Source organism: Fukomys damarensis, unplaced genomic scaffold, assembly GCF_012274545.1.
Source record: "Fukomys damarensis isolate Sample0158 unplaced genomic scaffold, DMR_v1.0_HiC HiC_scaffold_31, whole genome shotgun sequence".
NCBI classification, from domain to species: domain Eukaryota; kingdom Metazoa; phylum Chordata; class Mammalia; order Rodentia; family Bathyergidae; genus Fukomys; species Fukomys damarensis.
The window spans coordinates 24,190,129-24,213,324 of NW_022900943.1; the positions used below are offsets into that span (position 1 = coordinate 24,190,129).

At 39.9% G+C, this 23,196-nt stretch overlaps 1 protein-coding gene across 8 annotated transcripts in view; it reads right to left on the reverse strand.

The window, feature by feature from the left end:
- Positions 1-23,196, reverse strand: part of Prune2 (prune homolog 2 with BCH domain) — a 243,982-nt gene that overhangs the window by 29,434 nt on the left and 191,352 nt on the right. For all 8 annotated transcript variants that reach the window (XM_033757733.1, XM_033757728.1, XM_033757732.1 and 5 more), the window contains exons 10-11: positions 10,876-10,955; positions 4,442-4,642 (exon numbers count right to left, since the gene is read on the reverse strand). In XM_033757733.1, coding sequence (XP_033613624.1) covers positions 4,442-4,642; positions 10,876-10,955 — 281 coding nt within the window. The remainder of the gene's footprint in view (positions 1-4,441; positions 4,643-10,875; positions 10,956-23,196) is intronic.

Below are 23,196 nucleotides of genomic sequence, written 5' to 3' on the forward strand. Positions count from 1 at the left end.
ATTTGTGCACGTATTACTATAACACAACTTTTTAGCAAAAGAAAGCTGGATCCATAGGCAACGTATTTTTATGGACAGTTTTTTCCTTGAACATGTCACACCAAAATATATGAGTGTCTGTCTTCTCCCCTTCTTACAAAAGTGCAGGCTATCAAAGTTTTTGCCCTTTGACAATCCATGATGGAAGTAATCTCATTGTTGTTTCAATTTGAATTTCTCTAACTAATAAGGAAGAATTTAAATGTTTATGAGCTACTTATATTTCTCTTACTAATATGGAGATACCCGCTAACTGTTTTGCCTATGGTGGTCTTTATTGATCTGTTGAAGTTCTTTATATAGAACTTAGTCAGGTGTTGCAATTTCTTTTCTGCTTTGTGCTTAGCTTTTAAATCTATATATTCTTGTATATTTTTGTCCAACAGAAAATTTAAAATTTTGTATAGCTGACATTTAATTTTTTTCTCTTCTAAAATTGTAATATAATGGGAAAGGACACCTCTATCTTAAAAGCATGTGTATACATATACACACACACACACACACATTTTCTTACTATTTCTTCTTAAATACAACATTATTATTCATTTTTGTGAAAAGGCTTGGGGCTGGGTTTTTTTATGAGGTGTTGTTTGTGCTACTCAGATCACAATGGGGAATCTACTCTTGATGTTCATCATAGACTAACTAGAGATGAGATTAGCTGTGGCTTCCAGTAGGGTCCCACATTTGTGAAAGGTGACTACATTTCTATATATTATGCTCTAACAAAGATAATGAATATTCTTAAAAGATACTATGTTTGAAGATGTTTTTGTTATGAGAAAAATGTCCTGTGTGACAATTAATCATGATATGTCAACTTGATTGAACTAAGAAATATCTACTAAGCCACATATAGTTGTGCACGCCCCTATAATCCCAGTACTCTAGGAGGCTGAGGCAGGAGACTGCAAGTTTGAGCCCATACCAGGCAACTTAGTGGGGTCCTATCTCAAATAAAGAATATAAAATGGGCTTGGGTTCAGTCTGAGTACTGAAAGGAAGAAAAGGAGGAAGAAGGGGAGGAGGGAGGATATAAAGGCCTATCAGATTAGTCAAGCACACTTCTGAGTGCTACTGGGTAGGTCATGGAGGCATGATCTTGACCACTATGCATTATGTGTTCCCTAGCCCCTTCTTTTCTGGCTTTATTCCTTTGTTTTGCTTCCTAACTGCTGTGAACTGAGTAGCTTTGCCTCACCATACCCTTCCACCATGATGTTTCTGCCTTGGAGTCAGCTAACCAGGGACTAACTCCTTTGAAACTATGAGCCCAGTTAATCCTCTTTTTTTTTTTTTAAGTTGTGGATGTCAGATATTGGGTCAGAAAAAGCTGACTTTAAAAAAGTCTTTAAAATTATCTTGGTGACAAATAGCAGACAGGACACAAATTTGAATGTATAATCTCAGAGGGCTGGGAATTTAGCTCAGTGGTTCTGCTGCCTGCCTCAAAAGTGCAAGGTCCTGAGTTCAATCCCCAGTACCAAAAAAAAGAGTGTAATCTCAGTACACAAAAATACAAAGAAAATCATCCTTTCAGACAACAGTATTATGACATAGGCTGCTTGTGGGTAAAACACAGTAAACTTAAGAACTGGTTAGTTTGCACATAGGGTTAGAACAAGGAGTTAATTTTTATAAGCGGGTTGCCTATAGAATATGCAAATATAGAAAACCACAGATAGGGACATTAAATGAAGTGGTGCCTTGATTACCTGGAAATAATTTTGGGATAACTTATTAACCTATAAAACTGTCATTAGGGCTTAGTTTTAGAAAAGAAAGCTTAGATAAGGTCACTAAACATCACGTTGGAGCCTGGGGGAAAACAAAGTATAAGAACACATGAGTGTTTCCTATACCATTTTTATCAGAAATATGCAGGCAAAATTTCTTTATCATTTTTCCACTTCCCATATGAAATGCTTTTGGTGAGATCTTCATTATGGCAAAAATTACTTTGTGGTTGTTTTGGAAAATAGAGATAGTTCATCGTTTCCCCATGACCTTTGGATATTGAGTTTTAAAGACTGGTATAAAATGGCATTAAAAAAAAATAAGCTTGCGCTTAAAATGAAAATCTGACATCCTAAGTCCTTGTTTACTTACACATTTCTGATCTCTTTGGCATACTGTAAATACCACAGGCCTTTTCAAGCACTTATTTGACACCTTAGAACTAAAATGTATTTCTGTTCCATCCTTTTAATGCAGTCAGTTGTCTGTATATTTTGCAAAGGGCTACACTTTTTTGTTTGAAAATTAAGGAGAATTTTAGAATACTGCTTATGTTAAAATTCTGTTTTTCGAGTTTAATGCCTGGAAGGAGAATTGTGGCCATTAACCCGGCTCTTTCAACATAACAAGTCAACTAAATAAAAAGAACTACATCAGCAAGTGGCAGCTTTAACTATCAGCTCGCTCAGCCACCACCAATCTGCTTGACAGTTTTACTGTTAATAAAAACAGAAGATTCAGATGTGGGTGTGACGAAGCTCTCCAGGGCAACAGGGAGGTAAAGGAAGGAGAGGGAGGGACCGACAGGGTCATGCCACAGCTGTCTTCTGTGGGATTTTAAGTCAAATATATTAGCAGGAAAAGAGCTGGACCACTGGGTAGAGCCAGCACAGACGGAGTAGCTGGTGAAGATGCTGAGGTGGCCGGAAGAAATACGAATTCAATACCTTCTTTCCCTTCGTGTTTGTGTGTGTCACCCTACAAGATCAAGTGTCCAGATACTTGTTGTCAGCTCTCCATATCCTTTTGTTCCACAACTGCAAAATCAACCGAATGCAGACAGAAAATATTCAGGGGGAAAAAATGCCTGTGTACAGAACATGCTGATTTTTTTCTTGATCATTATTCTCTATACAACAACTATTTGTACAGCATTTGTATTTTATTAGTCATTATAAGGAATCTAGAGGTGAGTTAAAATATATGAGTAGGTTCCAGACAAATACTACAGCCTGAGTGTGGTTGAGTGTGAGTATGGCTAAATTTTGGTATCTGTTTGGGGTCCTGAAACCAATCTGCCACAGATACTAAGGGGAAACTATAGAAATTCAAGAACATGATAAAAATGCAATATAAAACTTCTATCTAAACATAGCAAACTTTAGAACAAGTAGTTACCTTCTATTTTTTTTAAACTTGAGTAAATAAAGCCTTAAGTTTGTGAAGATAGGGTCTAACTTTGTACTGATCCTGCTTCTAGCTCTGATGGCTCAATGACCATGGGCTGAATTAATTAGCTAATTTAATGAATTTCTTAATTATGTTCCTGTATGAGTGGAATACCTAGAATTAGCAAGACTGTAAAAGTCAGAGCACCACTTAATTAGGGTACTGCCTTTTAAAACTAAAAAAACTTTCATAATTGAGAAAAACAATAGTTGTGGCCTAGCCACTCCTCTCATTGTGACATGCAAATATAACTTCCGAGTGCCACCCTGGCTAGACATGAAATGGAAACTACATAATTCTGCCTTTTATAAGTAAATATTTTATATTTGGATATAAAAATTTTTTTTCTGTATTGGGGATAGAATGTAGGACCTTGCACTTGCAAGGCAGGCGTGGTGCCACTGAGCTAAATCCCTGGCTTTTGTATGTAAATCTTAACAAATCAAACTTCATTGAGCCCAGGAAAGAACTAAGGTGAGACTGATATCATATTAAGAACATCATTCTTTAATGTGGCAATTTTTGATTTTCTTCGTTTTGTCTTTCCTCTGCCCCCCACACTCCATCCTTGCTTCCTTCCTACTTTATGGAGATATAAAACCTCCACCCGGGTAGAACATACATTTAGTGGAAAAGAGATGATAAACATGCAAACAAATAGTTAAATAATACACTTTTAATGAATGACACGTAGAAAATAAAATGAATAGTTGGCTTGAGTTTGGATAGCGTTAGGGAAAGCAGGGAGGTGAAAAGCATTTTTGACTACAGAGACCAAGGAAGGCCATCCAAGAAGGTGATATCTGATCAAGGTCTGAACAGAGGATCTGGGCGTGTATGGGTCTTGCGGAATGAACATTCCAGACAGTGAAAGTTTGTACTAAGACATCAGGAAGCCCTGACTCCACCTCTTTCAATTTCATCTTCCAGATTAATTTCTCTGCAAACACAGCTCCAGTTTCCTAACAACAAAACGGATAGCAGCCTAGGGATTTACAGCAGAGCAGTGGTCCAACGTGACTTCCATGAACCATACCTGCTCTGTAACGCTCTATAAACTGTCAGTCTTGGCCACCTATGACCGAGACACAAACGGAACCTTCCAGGAACCACACAGAGGAGCCACTAGTACCAAAATGAAGAATTTGTTCCTAATGCCACTTAGATAATCTTTTATTTATTGAACTCTGGCTTTGTCATCTTAGTGACTTACCATGGCCTGTATACTCAAAGGAATCTGCCTCGTCAGGAGTATCAAGTTCATCCACGTTAATATCAATCTCATCTGGGCTGTCCAGGTTGTCATCGGAGAGAATAGATCCTTCACTTTGGTCCAGAGAAAGATTGATATTTGGGGCTGTAAGCTTGATTCTCCGAGGATGGGTGCCATTAAGATCCAGTGAATTAGGAGGTTCTAAAGAAGAAAAGCAATAGCAACATTCAGCGTTAGATTGCCTCACTACTGGTTCCCCTACCCCAATCAACCCTGACCATGTAAAAGCAGGAAGTGGGAGCTATTACAGATACAGATGCAGAAAACTAGATGTTTTTTAACTACTCTGTTCATCTTTAAGAACTTGATACTGCTATGATATTGAATTGGATTTTTATGAAGTGTATTTCATGACAAAAACAGTTAAGTACTTATTTCGAATTCTTCTTAATTTTGCTCATAAGAATGGCAGTAAATAACGCTATTTTGTTGACAGACACTCCCAAAATACTTTCGAGCTCCTTAAATATGAACTTTCGTGACCTTTCTTGTCTTGGTTTTTAAATAAAACCTGGGGTACCCTCCCTGCTTACATTCTTTGAACCTACCTAAGCAGTCACTACCTATTACACCAGTGTTGCTTGACATCAGTTCCCATAACTTGTGATAATCTTATGTTAAGGCTCCGAGGTAGCTAGCATCCTTTCACTGTAAAATATATCTTTTCTGCTCGAGTGCCTTTCATTTAATAGAGGCTGTGCTTGAGAAGTCATTTTTAAAAAGTTCACCCCAACCAAACAAAGAGAAATAGCCTAATGTGATATAATCAGAAAAATATTTGTTCTTTACCTCTGGTTCTAGGCAGAGCTCCTCAAATGCTCAGAATTTCCTGAGAGATAGGAGTGTCTTTTGCTATTTATAGAAAGTTCTTTTTTATCATAACTGAGTTTATGCCAGAGAGGTATCTTGGAGAGGGGCCCCTACATCACCTTGGGACAGGACTGATCACCAAAAAGACCTACTGATTAGAAAATAGGAATTTATCTCCACCCAGTGACTTCTGGGAAGGAGGTGATATGCTGGAGCTGAGGCCGTATGAAGACTTTTTGTTTGTTTGTTTTGGTACCGGAGATCGAATTCAGGACCTTGCACTTGAGTGGCAGGCGGAGGCACCACTGAGCTAAATCCCCTGTATGGAGACTCTTGAACAACAAGGTTGATGATCTTTTGCACTGGTAAATGCATTAAGGTGCTTGGAGGGTGGAACATCTGGAGAGGGCACTGAAACTCCATGCCACTTCCTCTATACCTTGTGGAAAATCAGAAGAAGAAAATCATGACAAAAAGCAACCTTTTAAGAGCACTTCAAATTGGAGTTGAGAGGCCACTAGGGGACCAGGACTTGTGCATCTATCAAGATGCTGCTAGGAAAATGAAATCTTGAACTGGGCATAGGAATGTGACTGTTTGAACTGAGCCAAATCTGCAAAAGCCACTAACATTGTTAAACGAATGTTGTAGCTGCAACCACCACACATGACAAATGCACTTTCCACCTTGAGATAGTCCTAGAAATGAGTCATGCATAACACAGTGATGTGTAGCCTAGTGTTGTTAGACTGCTTCCGCGCCAGTCATTTTCCTTTGCATGTAACTTGCTTTCTCCCCTACTTCTCCTTCCCTTTAGAACACCTGCACCTTCTTTGGAGCACTCTTTCAGGGCTATATGAAGTTGTGCTTTTAGAAACTGTAATTCCCAAGCCCCAGATCAAGTTCTTTTGCTCCCACAGTCCCTGGGTTTGAGCTGACTGACATTAGATGGTAGCAGAAGTGGGACCTGAAGTGACTTGTCTCTACCTCTGATGCTTCTAAGGACAGGAGCACAGGTGCTTCCATGACTCTTTAAGTTCTCCACTGATTCTCTGGTGGCTTCAGATCGTGAGAGTAAATTTTCTCAAGTCTCCAAACTTCCCAACTCTTTGCTCAATATTTCAAAAATATCTTTGGTGTCTGCTGTTGTCAGCTTCTTAGGAACAAAGTCCCTTATCTAGAAGTCTAACAGGGCAATCCTTCATCCTGCTGGTCACTCAGGTTGTAAGACAGGCAACTTTTGTCCTGAGTTAATATTTATGGGAAATTCCTTCCTTAAGAACACTACTGGTGGACAACCATCATCCAGAGCTCTGACTTCTTTGAAGGCTAAAATCTATGGGTCTTCTTATACCTTCCTGCCTTGATGGGCTGAAAGTATTCATATGATTTAAATTATGTTAGCCTTTTGGGGCTCTTTTGATATTTCAAAATTAGTTTACTTGTGGGTCAGGGATTTAGCTCAGTGATTCCGCTGCCTGCCTTGCAAGCACAGAGATCCGAGTTCGATCCCTGGTACTAAAAAAAGAATAGAAAAAAAATTAGTTCACTTGTGTGCTCAATTAGAAAAAAATTATGCAACTAAACAATTTGAATGGGAAGCATACTTTTACTTGCAATTTGAGGTTATTAAATATTATAACAAGTTCACTATTGCTTCTCCTAAGGAGACAAATTCAAAGACAAATTCACTGGCCAGCCTCTACCTAACCTAGGAAAATTATTAAAAAGATAGTTTAGGTTACATTTTAGCTGGCTAAAATCCTTATTGATGGTGTCATTATTACTTCTTGCTATTATTATTGCTGTTCATAAATACCTGGGATACAAACCAAAGCTTATTTAATTCTAGTTTCTTAGCTGATCTCAGGAAGATGTAAGTGCTCTGGTCAAACAACACTCTCTGACCTGGACTGAAAGGAAGGCCCATGAGTTAGCTGTCTTAGTTGAGAAATTGTCCCAGAGTCCTGCTAAAAAACAAATCAAAGGAAAAAGCTAAGAAAATTATGGATCTCAAATCCAAGTTGTTTATCTCATGAGCATCCTGATGATGCAATTATCTCTTAAACTAAATTCTTCATAGTCCTCAGTTCTAAGGCATTTGTTATTATTGACCAATAAATCAAACTCTTGATCATTCCAGGCACAATTTGATATTTTCACATGATGGTGCTATAAGGTCATCATTAAAAAGGGTAGAACAAAACCCGAAGATGGCTTTTCCTGTCTCATAAAAAGAACTATCCCCCAATTATGGGATGGATATATATGACTTACCTATAGTTATGGATATTTATATTTGGAGGCTTCTTTTCTTGGAAGTAGTATATTCACAGTAAAATTGGTCAACTAAATAATACTCATTGCCTTGGGTGGTGTCTATCCAGGTCCTGTTCTTTATAATTTACCTTACTAGCCTCTCGGCTAGGGATTGATTGATTGATAACAACCTAGTATTGACTGGCAGCACCCAATGGAACTCAATGGCTCTGTGGGACCAGTCTCTGGCCCTGGCTTCCCCTCAGCTGAGTCAGAGGCATATTCAGTTTTCTTTTCACATGAGCCTGGCTGCCTTTGTATTGTTAAAAGGCAGATGGATTCGATCAGTATTTCAGTGGTGCAATCATTTACTTTCTATGTTTTTCTCAACTTTAGGGCCAAAAGATGATTACTCACAAATGAGCATTGGCTAATTTTGCTCATCAAGCCTTAAATGCCAGTTGACAAGTATTTTACCTTGGTAACTACAGTACCAAAATGTGTGTAATGAGAAAAGGCAGGTTACAAAAATAAATGGCACTGGTATCAACACTTCCCAACAACTTCCCAAGGGGGCAGTTGTGCTATTATTGAAACAGAATGCTGTGTTTACATACCTGACAAATCATCAAATATCACCCATTTCATGAATCTCATAAAAAAACCATGATCTCTTAAATGACCCTATACCTATCCTAGGAAAATTATTAAAAAGATAGTTTGGGTTAAATTTCAGCTGGCTAAAATCCTTACTGATGTTGTCATTATTACTTCTTTGTATTCTTATTGTTGCTTGTAATTTTTATTTGAGTTTTAATACAATGTATAACTCGTTATTTAACTACTTCTACTCCCAGAATAATTATCTCACCATTGACTAGAAGCATGCAATCATCTTATTAGGCCACTTCCCATGAAAAGTATCAAGTTACTGCCTCAGCCCTGCTCCCCAACTGTCTCTTTGTTGTTACTCAATTGTGGTCTTAACCTACCTACAACCACTTCTTTCACTCTTGAAGGGTACACGACTTACTGGGAATGAGCCTTCCCAGCTCTTAGGGATGAGATCTATATAAAATCAAAACCCAACTGATTATGATACTTCTCAATCATGATCAACATGGAGGAAATGTGAAATCCAGAAGAAAGTCACGAAAACATTTAAAGAGCATTTGAAAATGGATTTGGGAAGCCATCAGGAAGCTGGGAATTACACTTATACCAGGCTGCTGCTCAAGAAAATGAACTCATGAACTGAGTACAGGAATGTGAACTTTTAACTGGGCCGAGTCTTCAAAGACCACTATTATCATTTAATGAATGCTATAGCAGCAATTGTCACAAATAGCAAATGACTTTTCAATTAGAGACAGTCCTATAAGTTAATTGTGCACAGTTTAAGGACAGCAGCATAGTGTTAGGGTAACTTTTTGCACCCCTTTTCTTTACATGTAACTTGTGAGATTTCCTTTTTTCTCAGCTTCTCCTTTGGTTAAAACAAAAACAAAACACTGTACAACTCGAACTTCTTTAAAGCGTTCGTTCAGACCGATTTGAATTTGTTTTCCTCAATTAAAATTCCTAAGACTCTCAGAGGAAGTCCTTTGCTTTTATAGTTTCTAAATTAGAGATGGCCATCGTTTGCTCTGTGTACCCCATCATCTATTCATCTGTGTCCTTTATATCTTCTAAAGTAAACAAGTAAATGTAAGTAGTGTTTCCATGAATTTTGTGAGCTGTGTTAGCAAATTATAAAACCCAAGGAAGGAGTTTGTGTGAACCCTAAAGCTGGGTGGTCAGAAGCACAGGTGCAGCCTGGGACTTGCGGTGGTGTCTGGTGTCTTGCAAGACTGCACCCTTCACCCTTGGGAGCTGGCACTATCTCCAGTTGGGTCAGGATTGAATAACAGGACACCTGGTTGGTGTTCTCTAGAGAACTGCTTGGTGCATGTGGAGAAACTCCTACATATTTGGCCATTGAAGTGTTCTGTCTGTGCGAGAGTATAGTAAAATAAGTTTCCTGTCTTCACCTAAAAGCACAAGAGACCAATTTCCTCAGCATAAAGCATTGTGAAGGCCATCTGAGATATCCCTCAAATCTGGAATTCAAACTCTGGACTAAGGAAACTGGCACTGTTCCTTTATCATTAAGACCTTTCTTTTCTGTATAGGATGTCATCCAAACTGTGCACCATGTAATGTTTTTATGTATTACTTGAGAAAAATGTTTCCATGACATCTGAAAAACACTGGGTTTCTATGTTACAGGAATTCTCAGGGCAGTGATGTTCAAAAGAATTTTTGGTGATGATGGAAATTCTTTATATATGGCTACTGAGCAATTTAAAATGAGGCTAATATGATTGAAGAGTGGAATTTAAAATTATTTTAAATTTCAATTAATTTATATAATTATGTGCATTTAGCTGTTACCATATAGGATAACCATAGCTTTAGTGTCTTTACTGCTCAAAAGTAAGTTGTGAGTATTGAAGAGAGACATCACAGTGCTTACCAGTAACCACAGTAATCTAAAAACACTTGTCATATAACTGGTATCTTTAAGAATGTGCCTTAAATACTAGAACAGAAAACAAATTCATTTACCTCTCTTCTGGCCGCCCCATTCTAGGCTTGGCTGAAAATGTCATGATTCAGGATCTAGATGTGATCTTAAAGTTGGTATGGCTGAAGAGAGTAACTCTAGCACAAAATGAAAGTTACATAGGTTGCAACTGAAAACTTAATTTGTGTGTGTGTGTGTTTGTGTGTGTGTGTGTGTATGCCTTGGGTTTACATCTTAATGATATAAGGTTGTGGTGTTTTATTTTGTTTTATAGTGCTAGGAACCAAACCCAGGGCTTCATACATGCAAAGCAAACGCTCTACCACTGAGCTACACTTCCACCCCAATGTGGTTTTTGTTATTAGAACACTAAACATTCTCAACATCACATTTCCAATTTTAAACAATCTTAAAATGATGCATAAATTTGGGGAGCTCAGGCATCAGTTAGAATTTGGTATTGTACTGTACAGTAACTAATTGTCAGAGGAACTGAAAACTTTGGCAGATAAAGCTGTAGCCCAGGAGATAAAATGTGGTCCATGTTACTGAGCATCAATATTTGAACTGACTGTCAAATTAACCAAATGGAACTCAACATCTTCCCCTTAAACATTTTTTTCTCTTCACTTTATCACTGAAATCACAGGCTGAAGGCATGGGAAAAAGTCCTCTCATGAATAAAGGAAGTGTGTGGATGAGAATACTCCCACAGGAAAGGAGCAAGTGCTTCTCTCACCAGGCCTCATGTCTGCAGCACTGGGACTCAGCATCCCCTCCTCGAAGGGGACATCCATCCCTACATCCTCTGACAGGAGTCTGAAAGAAAGCAAAGCAGAGAGTGTAAAGAGTTGTGTGGGACTCTGTTTTTTGAAAAAGGAACCAAGAGATTACAGGATTCAATTTTCAACTTACCCGAAAGAAGCCAAATACGCGGACTGAGTCCATTGCTAAGTGGCCCCAAATTAGAAAAGTTCCTGCAGTTACTGTGAGTAAAACCATGAACACCAATTTCACTTGCGTATGTAATCAAATCACTTTTATCTGCCTACATAAATAAGTACATACCAAGTAAAAACATCAAAAGTAGAAATAAGAACAACTAATGTATTTCAGGAGACCCCTAATATATTGTCAAAATACACGGTGAATTCTTAAAATAACATATTATTATGATAAAAACATATTGCCATTAATCACTGTCAGAATACGCCTTTGCCTTTCAAAATTTCTTGTCGGTACTAGGCAGAACCCCTGCAAAGAAGGTGTTAGAAAGCAGGTGGTGGCAGGTGCTGAGAGAAGGGAAGGCCTAACGCTGTAATCAGAAGGTGACTGGAAGGAGGCTGGACTTTACAAACCCACGGATATTACAGGGGGCTACCGAGACTGAAAAGGAAACCCGAGAGACACAAGAAAATCTGAGCCAGAATAGCCTAGAAACAAGTCTGGAGAAACCTGAGCTGTGTCCTGTGTGAATTGTTCCACCACGTTCATACATCAGGATCATAAATATTTTTAGAAACGAAATGATCAAATCAAACAGAGGAGATGGCAGTGAAGCAGGACAGGAGTTTTATGATCAATAATAGAAGCTTCTTAGGACAGGTAAGTTCAGCGTATCCACCTGTAGCAAAAACTTCCTTTTGTGTCCTCTGTACACAGAACGGAGCTAACCGGAGGTTGAGCGAGTTGTAAGCACAAGTCTGACTCTACTATGGCTGAGCTAGCTACATGTCTCCATCTAGAGGCCATGTCAGAAGTGCCGCATGGCTGTTTAGCTGGCTGGCGTTGTAGTATTAGTGTTCATCACCAACTGTATCTGGCTGCTGGCCTTTTGAATGTATGGTAGCACTGCATTTGCCTGCCCTTTGGAAATTAGCATGGGTGTATAACTTGCTTTGGCTAATGAGAAAACAGTAGAAGTAGCAGATGTCCCTTCTGGGCAGAAGCCTCAAGGCGAGCACGTGAGGCACCACCTGCTTCCTGCCTCCATGACTCTGCAGAGTTCTCCTGGCTATGCTCCGGGAGCCTATGGGTGAGCAGAAGTCTTGCCTAGAGCTTGCTGGATACATGAACAAGAAATGGACTTTTGTTCTGTTTTGCTGTGAGACACTGGAGTTATTAGCCTTTCATCATCTCGCCCACTCTGACTATACAGATTTTATTATTTTTTTCAAAAGGAGTATCTGACTCACACTATGGTCAACATTTTATGTAGTTGAATAGCACATTTCCCACATCCTCAACCAAGTCTCATGCTGACAATATGCATCTTATTTAGATTGCTAAAGCATGAAAGAACTTTTTTATAAATGACGACATGACCTCAGAAGGGCATCAGATGCTTTCAAGAATTCTGTAAACATTAGTATTAATATATCGCCTTTATGGTTTTTTGTCCTAGCCGTCATAGTCAATTTATTCATAGTCCATTGTATCATACTCAAGTGTCATAACCACTTGTAAATGGATGTAATATTTTTAAATTGATATTTTGATTAAGTAAGTTATTTTGCAAGGAAAGTCTGTGTCAGTAGTGTATATAGAAACTTAAATCACTTACATAAATGGTTACATAAATATGATAAAAATGAAATAATGCTATTAACTTCAAGTGAGAAGGCCTAGGTCTCACTGCGTCTTCCTCTCTTGACTTAAAAAGAGAGAAAGGGATTAGGGAATGTGGTCTGTGTCTGACAATATGTCATGCTTAGTGTAGCTACCCTGCCATGCCCAGTTTCGCTTTTTGTGGCTTTAGTTCCCCATAGTCCACAGCAATCTGAAAATATTAAATAGAATATTCCAGAAATAAAAAATGTATAATGTTTAAATGACTTTATTACAATGCTTTGCATAATGTCCTATTTCATGATTAGTTATTGTTATTAGACTTCTACTGTGCCTAATCTATAAATTAAATTTTATTATAGGTATGTATGTATAGGAAAAACATGATCCACATAATATAGAGTTTAGTACTATCCGGCTCCAGGCTGCTCCTGAATGTCTTGGAATGCAGATAAAGAGAGATTACTGTATCATTATAAATACAAGAAATGTCATATGAAATATAATACCTAAAAAGCAATTAATGCATTTCCAAGCTTAAAAGAAACCAAGGAAAATCCCCAGGTACCAGAAATGAAGAATAATCATTCTTCATTTGACGTGAAAAGACAACCCATAAAGTTTTTAGACTAGACATGGGCCTTAGGCCCATACAGAAGTGCCTACCTCTGCGTGCTGGAAGAAACACAAAGACTTGAATTTCTGAATAAGGCAGTGGAGCTTAAAGAACTGCACTCTTAACCCTTAATGAGAATAGATGAGGAAAAACTCTATCCTCTAACCTTGGAAAGCATTTTGCCTGGAAGCCTAGGTAGGAAACAAAAAGCAACCTGCAAGAATTGAAGACACTAGTCATTGCCAAGCATACCTCAAATCATGTTACCTTAAGAATGCAGGAAACTCAAAACAATTAAAATTACATTCATTTATAATCATTGAAGATCTATAACCCTAGATATTATGATTTAGATCTAAAATGCTCTCTGAAAATCTTACATTTAGAGGTGGGGCCTGGTCTGAAGAGTAAGATCCCTGGGTTCATGAGCTGGAAGGCTGCTGTCCCTGGCTCCTCCCTTTCCTCTCTGCTTCCTGGCTGTCACACTTTCCTCAACCGCACTGTTAAATAAACCTTTCCTCCTTAAACTTGGAGTGTCGGGTATTTTGTCTCAGCAACAAGAAAAGTACCTAAGACATATTCCGTGCCATTTCTGTCTTGGAGCCAGCCAGTCAACCATGGACTTAAGCCACTGAAATTTTAAGCCCAATAAACTTCTCCTCCTTTAAGTTGCGGGTATTGGGCATTTTGTCTCAATGACAGAAAATCTGACTAATCTACTATCTAGAATATATAAAGAACTCAAAAAAATCAGAAAAAGGAATTATCCCCCAATGTGATCCAATGCTCCCTACTAAATCTGTGTGCTCATATAATGTTCATGAATGTCACCATGTGGAGAACAGTGATGTAAATGGAATTCTCCAGTGTGAGACTAGATCTCACATAAATCAGTAGGTTGTGCATTCCTGGTATTTATGCTTCTTAACAAAGAAGGTTACTTGTGGCTGTATGGCAACCCTGCTACCCCAAGAGTGCAGAGCAAGAAATACAAGTTTGGACATATTTAAAGGCACCCTCTTGCCCTTAGAATGGTATAAAAATTTTATACATTTTACATTTAAAGGCACCCTCTTGCCCTTAGAATGGTATAAAAATTTTATACATTTTACATTTTTAAGCCAATATAAATCTGGAGTGCTTTAATTGTTATAGGATTAGCCTTGTCCAAGACCAAATTCTTTTTTCTGATAGGAAATAATTTTTTAAGCCAATATAAATCTGGAGTGCTTTAATTGTTATAGGATTAGCCTTGTCCAAGACCAAGTTCTTTTTTCTGATAGGAAATAAGCAATGAAGCAAAGCTGGGCACACACACACACACACACACACACACACACACACACAGAAGCAGCACATGTAGATGGTAATGTTTCCTGACAGGTGTGCACACATATCCACAGGTGCCTCACATATGCAGAAATAATAATTCTTACGATCATGGCTACCAAAATCTACAGCTCCCTGAGAAGTAGGTAGCAGATCAAGATGTGAAGTTAATTGTTCTTTAGAAAAACACTGATGGTTATGCTGATATATTCAGGGAAAGTAGATACATAAATAGAAAGAGTTACACAAATTCTCCTGGCTTTTTTCTAGTCAAAGAAGATGAGTTGCTTTCTCTGGAAATGGAGCTAGAAAGAGAAAACAAATGAAAGCTTTCATATGATACTTTTCTTCCTTTGTTAAGTACATTAATTATTCCAGTGTTTGGGGGACTGCCACCTTAGGAGTCTTATCTGATTGAGTAGCTGCAAGATTTAAAATAATAGCACATGCCAGTCTGTGACCCCTGAATACTTATCAAATTGCTCAAAGTGGCAGGCAAGACTGACCTGCTCTGAGTATCACGTTCTACTTAACCAACTGATATAGGACCAGTTCCCACAACAGGAAGCTGGGTTTGAGCCAATGAAATCTTGGCAGATTGCAGCTCTTGGCAGCAATTGGCTAGCTGGCTGTGGGCTTCACTTCCCCTAGAACAGATAAGCACTGTAGCCCAGGAGGAAGAGTCCCAGAAACGAGGTGGCAGAAAGGAGATGAAGGAAGGAAGTGAGAATAGGGAAAGACAACAGCAAACTATAGGGAGAAAATCTTGAGCATTCGCTCAAATACCACATTCTCTAAAACCTTACACACCAAAGCTGTGGGTTCTCAGAGGACAGGGACAGAGTACAGTTTCTATCACCTAGGGTCAGATTCCAAAACTCCACAGGGACTAAAACATCATTTGTAGTACAAATGACCCTCAAAAATTTTCTTGAACTATTTCTAAAATACACCATAAGTGGATTTTTGGGTTTTGTATTTATTTGGTTGTGGGGTGTGTGTGTGTGTGTGTGTGTGTATCTGTGCCTGTATCTTTATTATTTGGATCTGGACTGTCCCCCCAAAGACTTGTATGCTCAGAGGTTGGGCTTTTGGAAGACAACTGGATAATAGCAGTGCTATATCAATTGGTTCAGTATCTGGATGTGTTCTTGGGAGGTGAGGTTTGATTGGAGGCAGGTCACTGAGGGTATGATCTGAAAGGGTGTATTTCTCTTTTGGCTCCTGCCTATTTATCTGCTTTCTGGCCACCATGGTGTGAACAGCCTTCCTCCACATCAGGCTTTTCCATCATGTTTCTGCATATGGGCCTGCCAACCATGGACTGAGACTTCTGAAATCGTGAGCCCAAATAAACCTCTCCTCTGTGGAAGAGGTGTCAGTGTGTCTTGGCAATGTTCATCATGTTTCTGCATATGGGCCTGCCAACCATGGACTGAGACTTCTGAAATCGTGAGCCCAAACAAACCTCTCCTTCTCTGTGGAAGAGGTGTCAGTGTGTCTTGGCAATGAGGAAAGTGACTAAGATAGTGAACCTGAGGCCCTCATGCATGCTAGGAAAATGCTGTACCACTGAGCTATAGCCTCTTCCCTTTTTATTAATTAACTATTTATTTATTTATTGGTACCGGGGATTGAATGCAACACCTTGTGCTTGCTTGGGAGGCAGATGGTGGAATCACTGAGCTAAATCCCTGGCCCTTTATTTCTTATTCTAAGACAGGGTCTCATTAAGTTGCCCAAGGTGGCCTTGAATTTATTATCTTCCTACCTCAGCCTCTTGAGTAGCTAAAATTATAAATGTGGGCCACCATGAATCTTGTGAGCACTATAATTTGTGGAAAAATGAGAAAGAATAGAAGAAAAACCCTTTTGCTTTTCAGATAATAAATTATTGGTTGGCAATGGGGGAGTGTATGAAGAATGTGTCCTCCTTTCCTCAGGCTATATGTTATATACATGTAATATTACATATTTTCTACATCCTTAATAGATATCAATGGATTTGATTGTTTTTGTTAATAAGATTAAATTAGATTGCATAATCATATTTGGGAGGGGCATATAATTGTTTATGAAGAGAATTTCAGTCCCAAACTAGGATTACTCATAAGCATCTCAACCTCAACCAGCACAAAATGGAACCCAACATCTTTCCTACGTTTTCTGTGATGGTTTTATAAATGATCAAAACATCATTGACGCATCTTCTAAAAGGTGGAGTCCAATTCCTTTTCCTTGAACTGTGGACTGAACTTAGTGACATGCTTCTGAAGAACAGAATAAGGTAGAAAGGATGGTGTGCGAATTCTTCGAAAGCCTGTGGTTTCCTCTGTGCTGTCCCTTGGGTCCGTCAGGCTAGGGGAAGTCAGCTGCCATGTTTTTGTTTTTTTCTTTTTCTTTTTTTGGTACCAGGGATTGAACTCAGGACCTTGCGCTTGCAAGGCAGGCACAGTGCTGCTGAGCTAAATCTTCTGCCCATAGCTACCATGTTTTTAAGACACTCCGCTAACCAAGTAGAGAGTTCCATGTGTCAAGGAGCTGAAGCATCCCATAAACATTTAGGAATGGGGCTGGGAGTATAGCTCAGTGGCACAGCAGGTGCTTAGCATGTTTGAGGCCCTGAATTTCATCCCCGGGACAAACAAACATGTAAACAAACCAATAAATAAATTAAATTAAAATATGAGACTGAGCAACTTTTGCCAACAGCCATGGAAATGAGACATTCTGGAGGTGTTCCAGCTTAAGTCATGCAGTCAAACGGCTGGCCCCAGCTGATGTCTTAAGAAAATACCCGAGACAGATCTACCTAGCTTTTCAACTCTTGCATTCCTGACACACAAAAACTGGGAAATGCTACACGTCTGTTATTTAAAGCTAAATTTGGAGGGTAATTTTACTGTACCACACTAGCTAGTTAATGCATTCTCCCCACCAGTGACTCTTACAAATCACCTAGGCACCCAAGCTGCGTGGCCATGTGGTCTACAGATTTGTCTCATCCTCTCTTCTCCATTCTTTTTCTCCCCTCAGTACTGTGAATCGAACTCAGGACCTTGTGCTTGCCAGGCAGAAACAGCACCACTGAGCTAAGTCCCTGGCCTCTCCATTCTTACTGCTGAAGCCTTAAAGTTTATCTCTGTGGAATTCTCTCTTCTTCTGATCTCCTGCCCTCCTCCAGAGAACTTACTGAACAGGATTCTCCGTCTTCATTTCCAGGCTAATTTCTAGTTTAAATCCCTTCAACATTCCTACTGCTTCAAGGAAAGAGTACTGGCTCCCTCAGAGGGCTCATGATACCTTCGTGACTTCACCTCCAGTTCCAGACTCAGCCTCCTGTCTCCTTCCCCTACAGCCTTGTTTTTCCTCCATAACTGGGCTTAGCCAGCTCCGTATGCGGACCTCACCCCTAACTCAGACTTGTGACAGGTCCTAGGGTACCCTATGCTCACCTCCCTTGAGTGCTTTTCAATCTTCTACGATTTCTACTTCAAAACTTGTCCGCTTCTGACTCCCCATCCTCACCCCTCCCTGCCTCCCAAAGCTCCTGGGGGGCAGGAACCCCCGTGCCTGGCACAGTGCCTACCATGTGGAGATGAATAAATCGCTATTAAACAAACATTCATCCAGTGCGCTGGAGCTGCCTTGCTCCCCTAGGAGGTGCTCCTCTGCGTGTCTGGCCGTATATCCAACCTTGGCCTTCAAAACTGTCTTCTAATGGGCTGAGACGTTGCTCATGGTAAAGAATGCATGTGGCATACAGGATGCCCTGGCTTCATTTCCTAGCACCATACAAGACAAAATAAGACTTCTCTTCCAACAGGCTGGTGGTGGGGCTCAACAGCAAAGCATGTGCTCAGGGTGCACAGAGCTTGGGTTTAAGTCCCAGCACAAAACAAAGGAAAATGTTATTTTTGTTTATTAGTAGTCTTTCTTTTTTATTTTATTTTTTGCACCAGGGATCAAACTTGGGACTTCGTGCTGGTGAGGTAGGCAGTGGAACCACTGAGCTAAATCCCCAGCCCAGTCTTTCTCAAAAATATAATTCAGCGAGAATAGGTGAGTCTTAGAGAAGCGTTTAACAAAGAAGTAATAATTCTGCACATAATGAGGCACATTTCACCCAGCCAGGCACTTATTGTGCCGTCTCCCCAACAGTAAAAGTTCCCCTTCGATGATATTAGGAGCAACTGGGAGTGGGTTTGGCTAAGAATGAGATTCTATGAAGGGTGGGAGAGGAGAAGTGCATACTCATTTTTCTTTAGAAGTGAAGACTTCGATACAAAAACAGAAGCTTCTGCAAGACGCCAAAGCAGGAAGAAAACTGACTGGGGTCTCAGCACAGGCTCCTTCCTCCCTGCCCACCGCTCACTTCACCAGCCCAATGCCACTTGGCATTGATTCTCTTTAAAAGCTGGTCTGCAGCCACCCCCAAGACCGCAAGGGTTTCCCTTCTCCACAGCACAAAGCAATAGTTGCCCTGCCTTAGTTTTACTTCCTTCCCCTGAGAAGTGCAAGAGTGTGGAGTCACCAAAATACCCTGGATGATTGGGCACCAGAAACAATTAACAACAGAAGCAAACATACTCTTTTCAATTGCTGCTCAAGCAGTTAAATGTGCTGACCCACAGGGCACGTTATAAGACATAAGTCTTTGGCTACTCTGAAGCTAGGGTCAGCAGAGTTTTTCTGCAAAGAGTCAGATACTAAATATGTTAAGCTTTGCATGCCATACAGTGTGTCTGTAGCTTTTCAACTCTGCCTTTATTGCACAAAAACAGCCATAAACAATCTGAAAATGAAAGCGCATGACTGTGATCCAGATGTAGGTATAGGGTGTAGTTCAGTGGTAGATTGTATGCTTAGCTAACCCCCAGCAATCGCCCCCAAAAGTTTATGTACCAAAATGGGTGGAAGACTGGGTTTAACCTGGGAGTAGCCATAGTTTGCAAACTCTTGCTATAGAGTAAAACAACCCAAATAACATTTTATTTTCTCAAAGTTACGTATATCTTTTAAATTGTGAATTTTTAATATTGGTGCATGTAGCAACCCCTTCCCAAAAGTGCTTGTGTGATTATATACATCGAGGTACAGTTTTGTCTGGAGTTATCACAATTTTAAATATGATAGCTTTTGATCAGCGGTTCTTAAATTATGTGGTGTAGAATATCCAGTGATATACACAAAGGTATTTGTAAAATACATGTTTACTGTTAAAAAAAGATCACAGAACTGGGTTTGGGGGGGCAGTCTGAGTCTGATGGTGATACAAACACAAAATAATTAAAAATGTTTTCTAATCACTGCTGTATCCAACTGTGTTATCTTCAGTCTGCCTCCCCTGCCTCAAGTTTTCTTGTAACTTTCAACTACAAGAAAACCCAATCCCAGCTGGGCATGGTTGCAGCCACCTGTAATCTCAGGTGCTGAGGAGGCTGAGGCAGTTGGATTGCAAGCGTGAGCCCAGTCTGGGTAATTTAGCAACATAGCAAGAACTTGTCTCAGCATAAAAAATACAAAAGGGCTGGTAATGTAAATCAGTACAAAGACCCTGGTTCATCTTTCCCAGTACTGCAAAACAGCAACATTAGAACCACTCGTTCCAGTTCCAAACTTAATTTCTTAAAATGCATCCCCTTCTCCTAGCTGTGCTGGTCACTTGAGCTTCAGGGAATTGGGGCAGGAAGGGCTCTTCCATCCCGCCACTTACTCAGCATTTTAGATCCCAGAGTAGGGGCTGGGTGAATGGGATGAGGCCAGGGCCGCCCTTTCATTCTATTCCCAGCCCACCCTTTGCACCCCTCCCGTGTACTAGACTTGAACACATTCTTCGAATGCCCACAGCTTCCCACTGCCCACCTGCCCATTACAGGAAACCCATCCTGCCTCTGCCTCTCCCCTGGCCACTGCCTCCTACTGGGGCCTTCACAGGTTGGCTGGTGTCTTAGCTTCCCTGGCTGCCATCACAAAGTGCTACACACTGAGTAGTTTAACCAAGAAGAATTTTTCTCCTCGTAAGTCAAGGTCTGAGCAGGATTGGCTTCTTATAGGGCCTCTCTCCTTGGCTTATGGATGGTTGTCTTCATAAACTGTGTGAGTGTGTGTGTGTGTGTGTGTGTGTGTGTGTTCATATGTTCTTATAAAGATACCAGTCATTGGATCAGGGTACACATCATGGCCTCATTTTAATTTAATTTTCACTTTAAAGATCCTATCTGCAAATACGGATGATGTCTCCAACTAATGATTATTAGATTTAATGATTCTTTGACTTTAGAATGGTGCAAATGTAACATGCGTTGACAAGAAATCATATTTCAACTTTTGAATTTTGATCACTTGCTGGGTTGGCAACACAAGGTGTTATATGCTGTGCTGATCCTGGGCAGCAGCAGCAGCAGCAGCAGCAGCAGCAGCAGCAAGAGGCAGCTCTCAGTCAGCTATGCCCTCATGGGGGAGACAGCCAAGACCCTATAATGAGTGTGTCACTAAGCTAAGTTCAGTAGGTTAGGCATATGAAATGCACTTTTAATTTATGGCCTTTCCAAATGATAATTGGTTTATCTGGACATAAGTACAGTTAAAGAGCATCTGTACCTCAGTACTAGATTTAAATATATGGGTTGGGGGGGCATACAATTCTGCGCACCACAGGTTAGGATACTACAAAATAACTCGACCGCTACTGTCTACAGGGTCACTGCACACACAGGACACTCTTTAGATACAGTGATAGTGCAAAGACACACTCCCTCTCCCTCTCTCTCTCTCTTGTTCTTTTCATTTGCTCAGGCAGGAACAGGGCAGATCCACACACCCAGCTGAGAGTGAGATGCTATAGCATCCTTCATGGAAGGTATTCCAAGACTTTAGCAGGGACTCGTGACCAGCCCTTCCTCGGTTTCAGTGCTCCTAACTAGGAATTGCCTCTTGAGAATTCCTTCACTCTTCCTCTTCTCCAGTCTTCTGCTCCTAGTGACTAGGCTGATGGCTAAGTTCAGTAAACCTGGGCCATCTTCAAGAGGCTTAAGGAGGAAGCACCCCACACAGTTATCAAGAGTTTCTTGCCACCTCTCCTCTGGGTGAGAAGTACTTCACATCACCTCAGCCTTGCCATAGCTGTCCATTCAGTAACTAAAGGAAGTTTTCCACTCAAGTAATTTCTTAATTCTGCTTGTACTGAGAATTAAAAGAATTTTTTTAAGAAAAATAAAAGGGAAATCCAAATGCCCATCAATAAGGGAGTGATTAAATGTAGCATGAAATTCACTGTAATGTGTCAATGTGAAAAAAGTTCTAAAGATACTATATTGACATATAATGGTATTTAAGAACTGTTTAATAAAAAAAAATCAAGTAACAAATTGGCATGTTTAGAATAGTACCATCTGCATAAAAGATATACATTTGTATATATTGTATGAAAAAGAAATGCGTTTTATACAACTTATAAATTTATATAAACACACATATAAATTTTATATATTAGATATAGATGATGTCTAGAAAGAACAGAATTTATTGTTGATTACGGTTATTTATATGGAGTAGGGGCAGGGAAGGGAGAGATTCTTACTTTTCACTCGTTTACTTTTCTATCTTGTTTCACTTTTTAAAAGACAAGCATGTGGCAATGTTCAAAGATAGAAAGGTAAACAAAAATTAAGAGTTTATAAGAATTTCTAGAAACAGTGATGCGGGTAAATTTGAACTAACGTTAGTAAAAAAAAAGAGTGCCTATGTAGCAAGTCAGCTCCACTGCCATACTGTCTGGGGTTTGATGTTTTCCAAGATAAAGAGGAGGAAGCAGCGGGAACAGCAAGCAAAGCAACGCAGCCGAAAGCACCACAGAAGAAAGCCAGAAAAGCCAGGCTCAGAGGAGCCTATCCCGACAGGTGCTACTGCCCCCTCTGGCCACACGTCTATCGTATTCTTTCACCCTCATGTATTTTCCAACTGTCTAATCCAAGCGAGCAGTGACGTATTAAGACCAGTAAGACACAGGCACGACCTGCTTCCACGGCATAATTGTAAACAGCTTTGCTGATTCGTCTCGTGCAGCGAGGATGCTTTCAATTGACCTAATTGTTTGCTTTGCAGTCTTGCTTTTCTATCTTTTAATAGTTTTCTCTTCTCCGGTAACCTACTCTTTTTAAATTCCTTTTACTGGTGCTCTGTCAATTTTGTTAGGTTTGGTGCTTTTGTTTTAGTTTTTAATTTTTTCATCATTTTATTTTTTGCTTGTGAAATTTTTGTTTTTAAAATATTCTTGTCCTTAAAGGAAAACAAAAACAAAAACAAAAACAAACTCCTTGATTCCAACACATCATTTTTGTCCTGGTATTGTTATTTGTGGTGCCGGAGTCTGAACCCAGGACTTCACTCATGCCAGGCAGGTGCTCTGGCCCTGAGCTGCGCAGCCGGTTCTAGGCGTGACCCCTTTAAGACATTATCTTCTGCCTTTGTTTCAGAAGTGAAGAAGGTGAGGCCGACAGCCGAAACGGTCTCATCCGGATGAGCCTCGGCTGTCAGCTCCTGCAG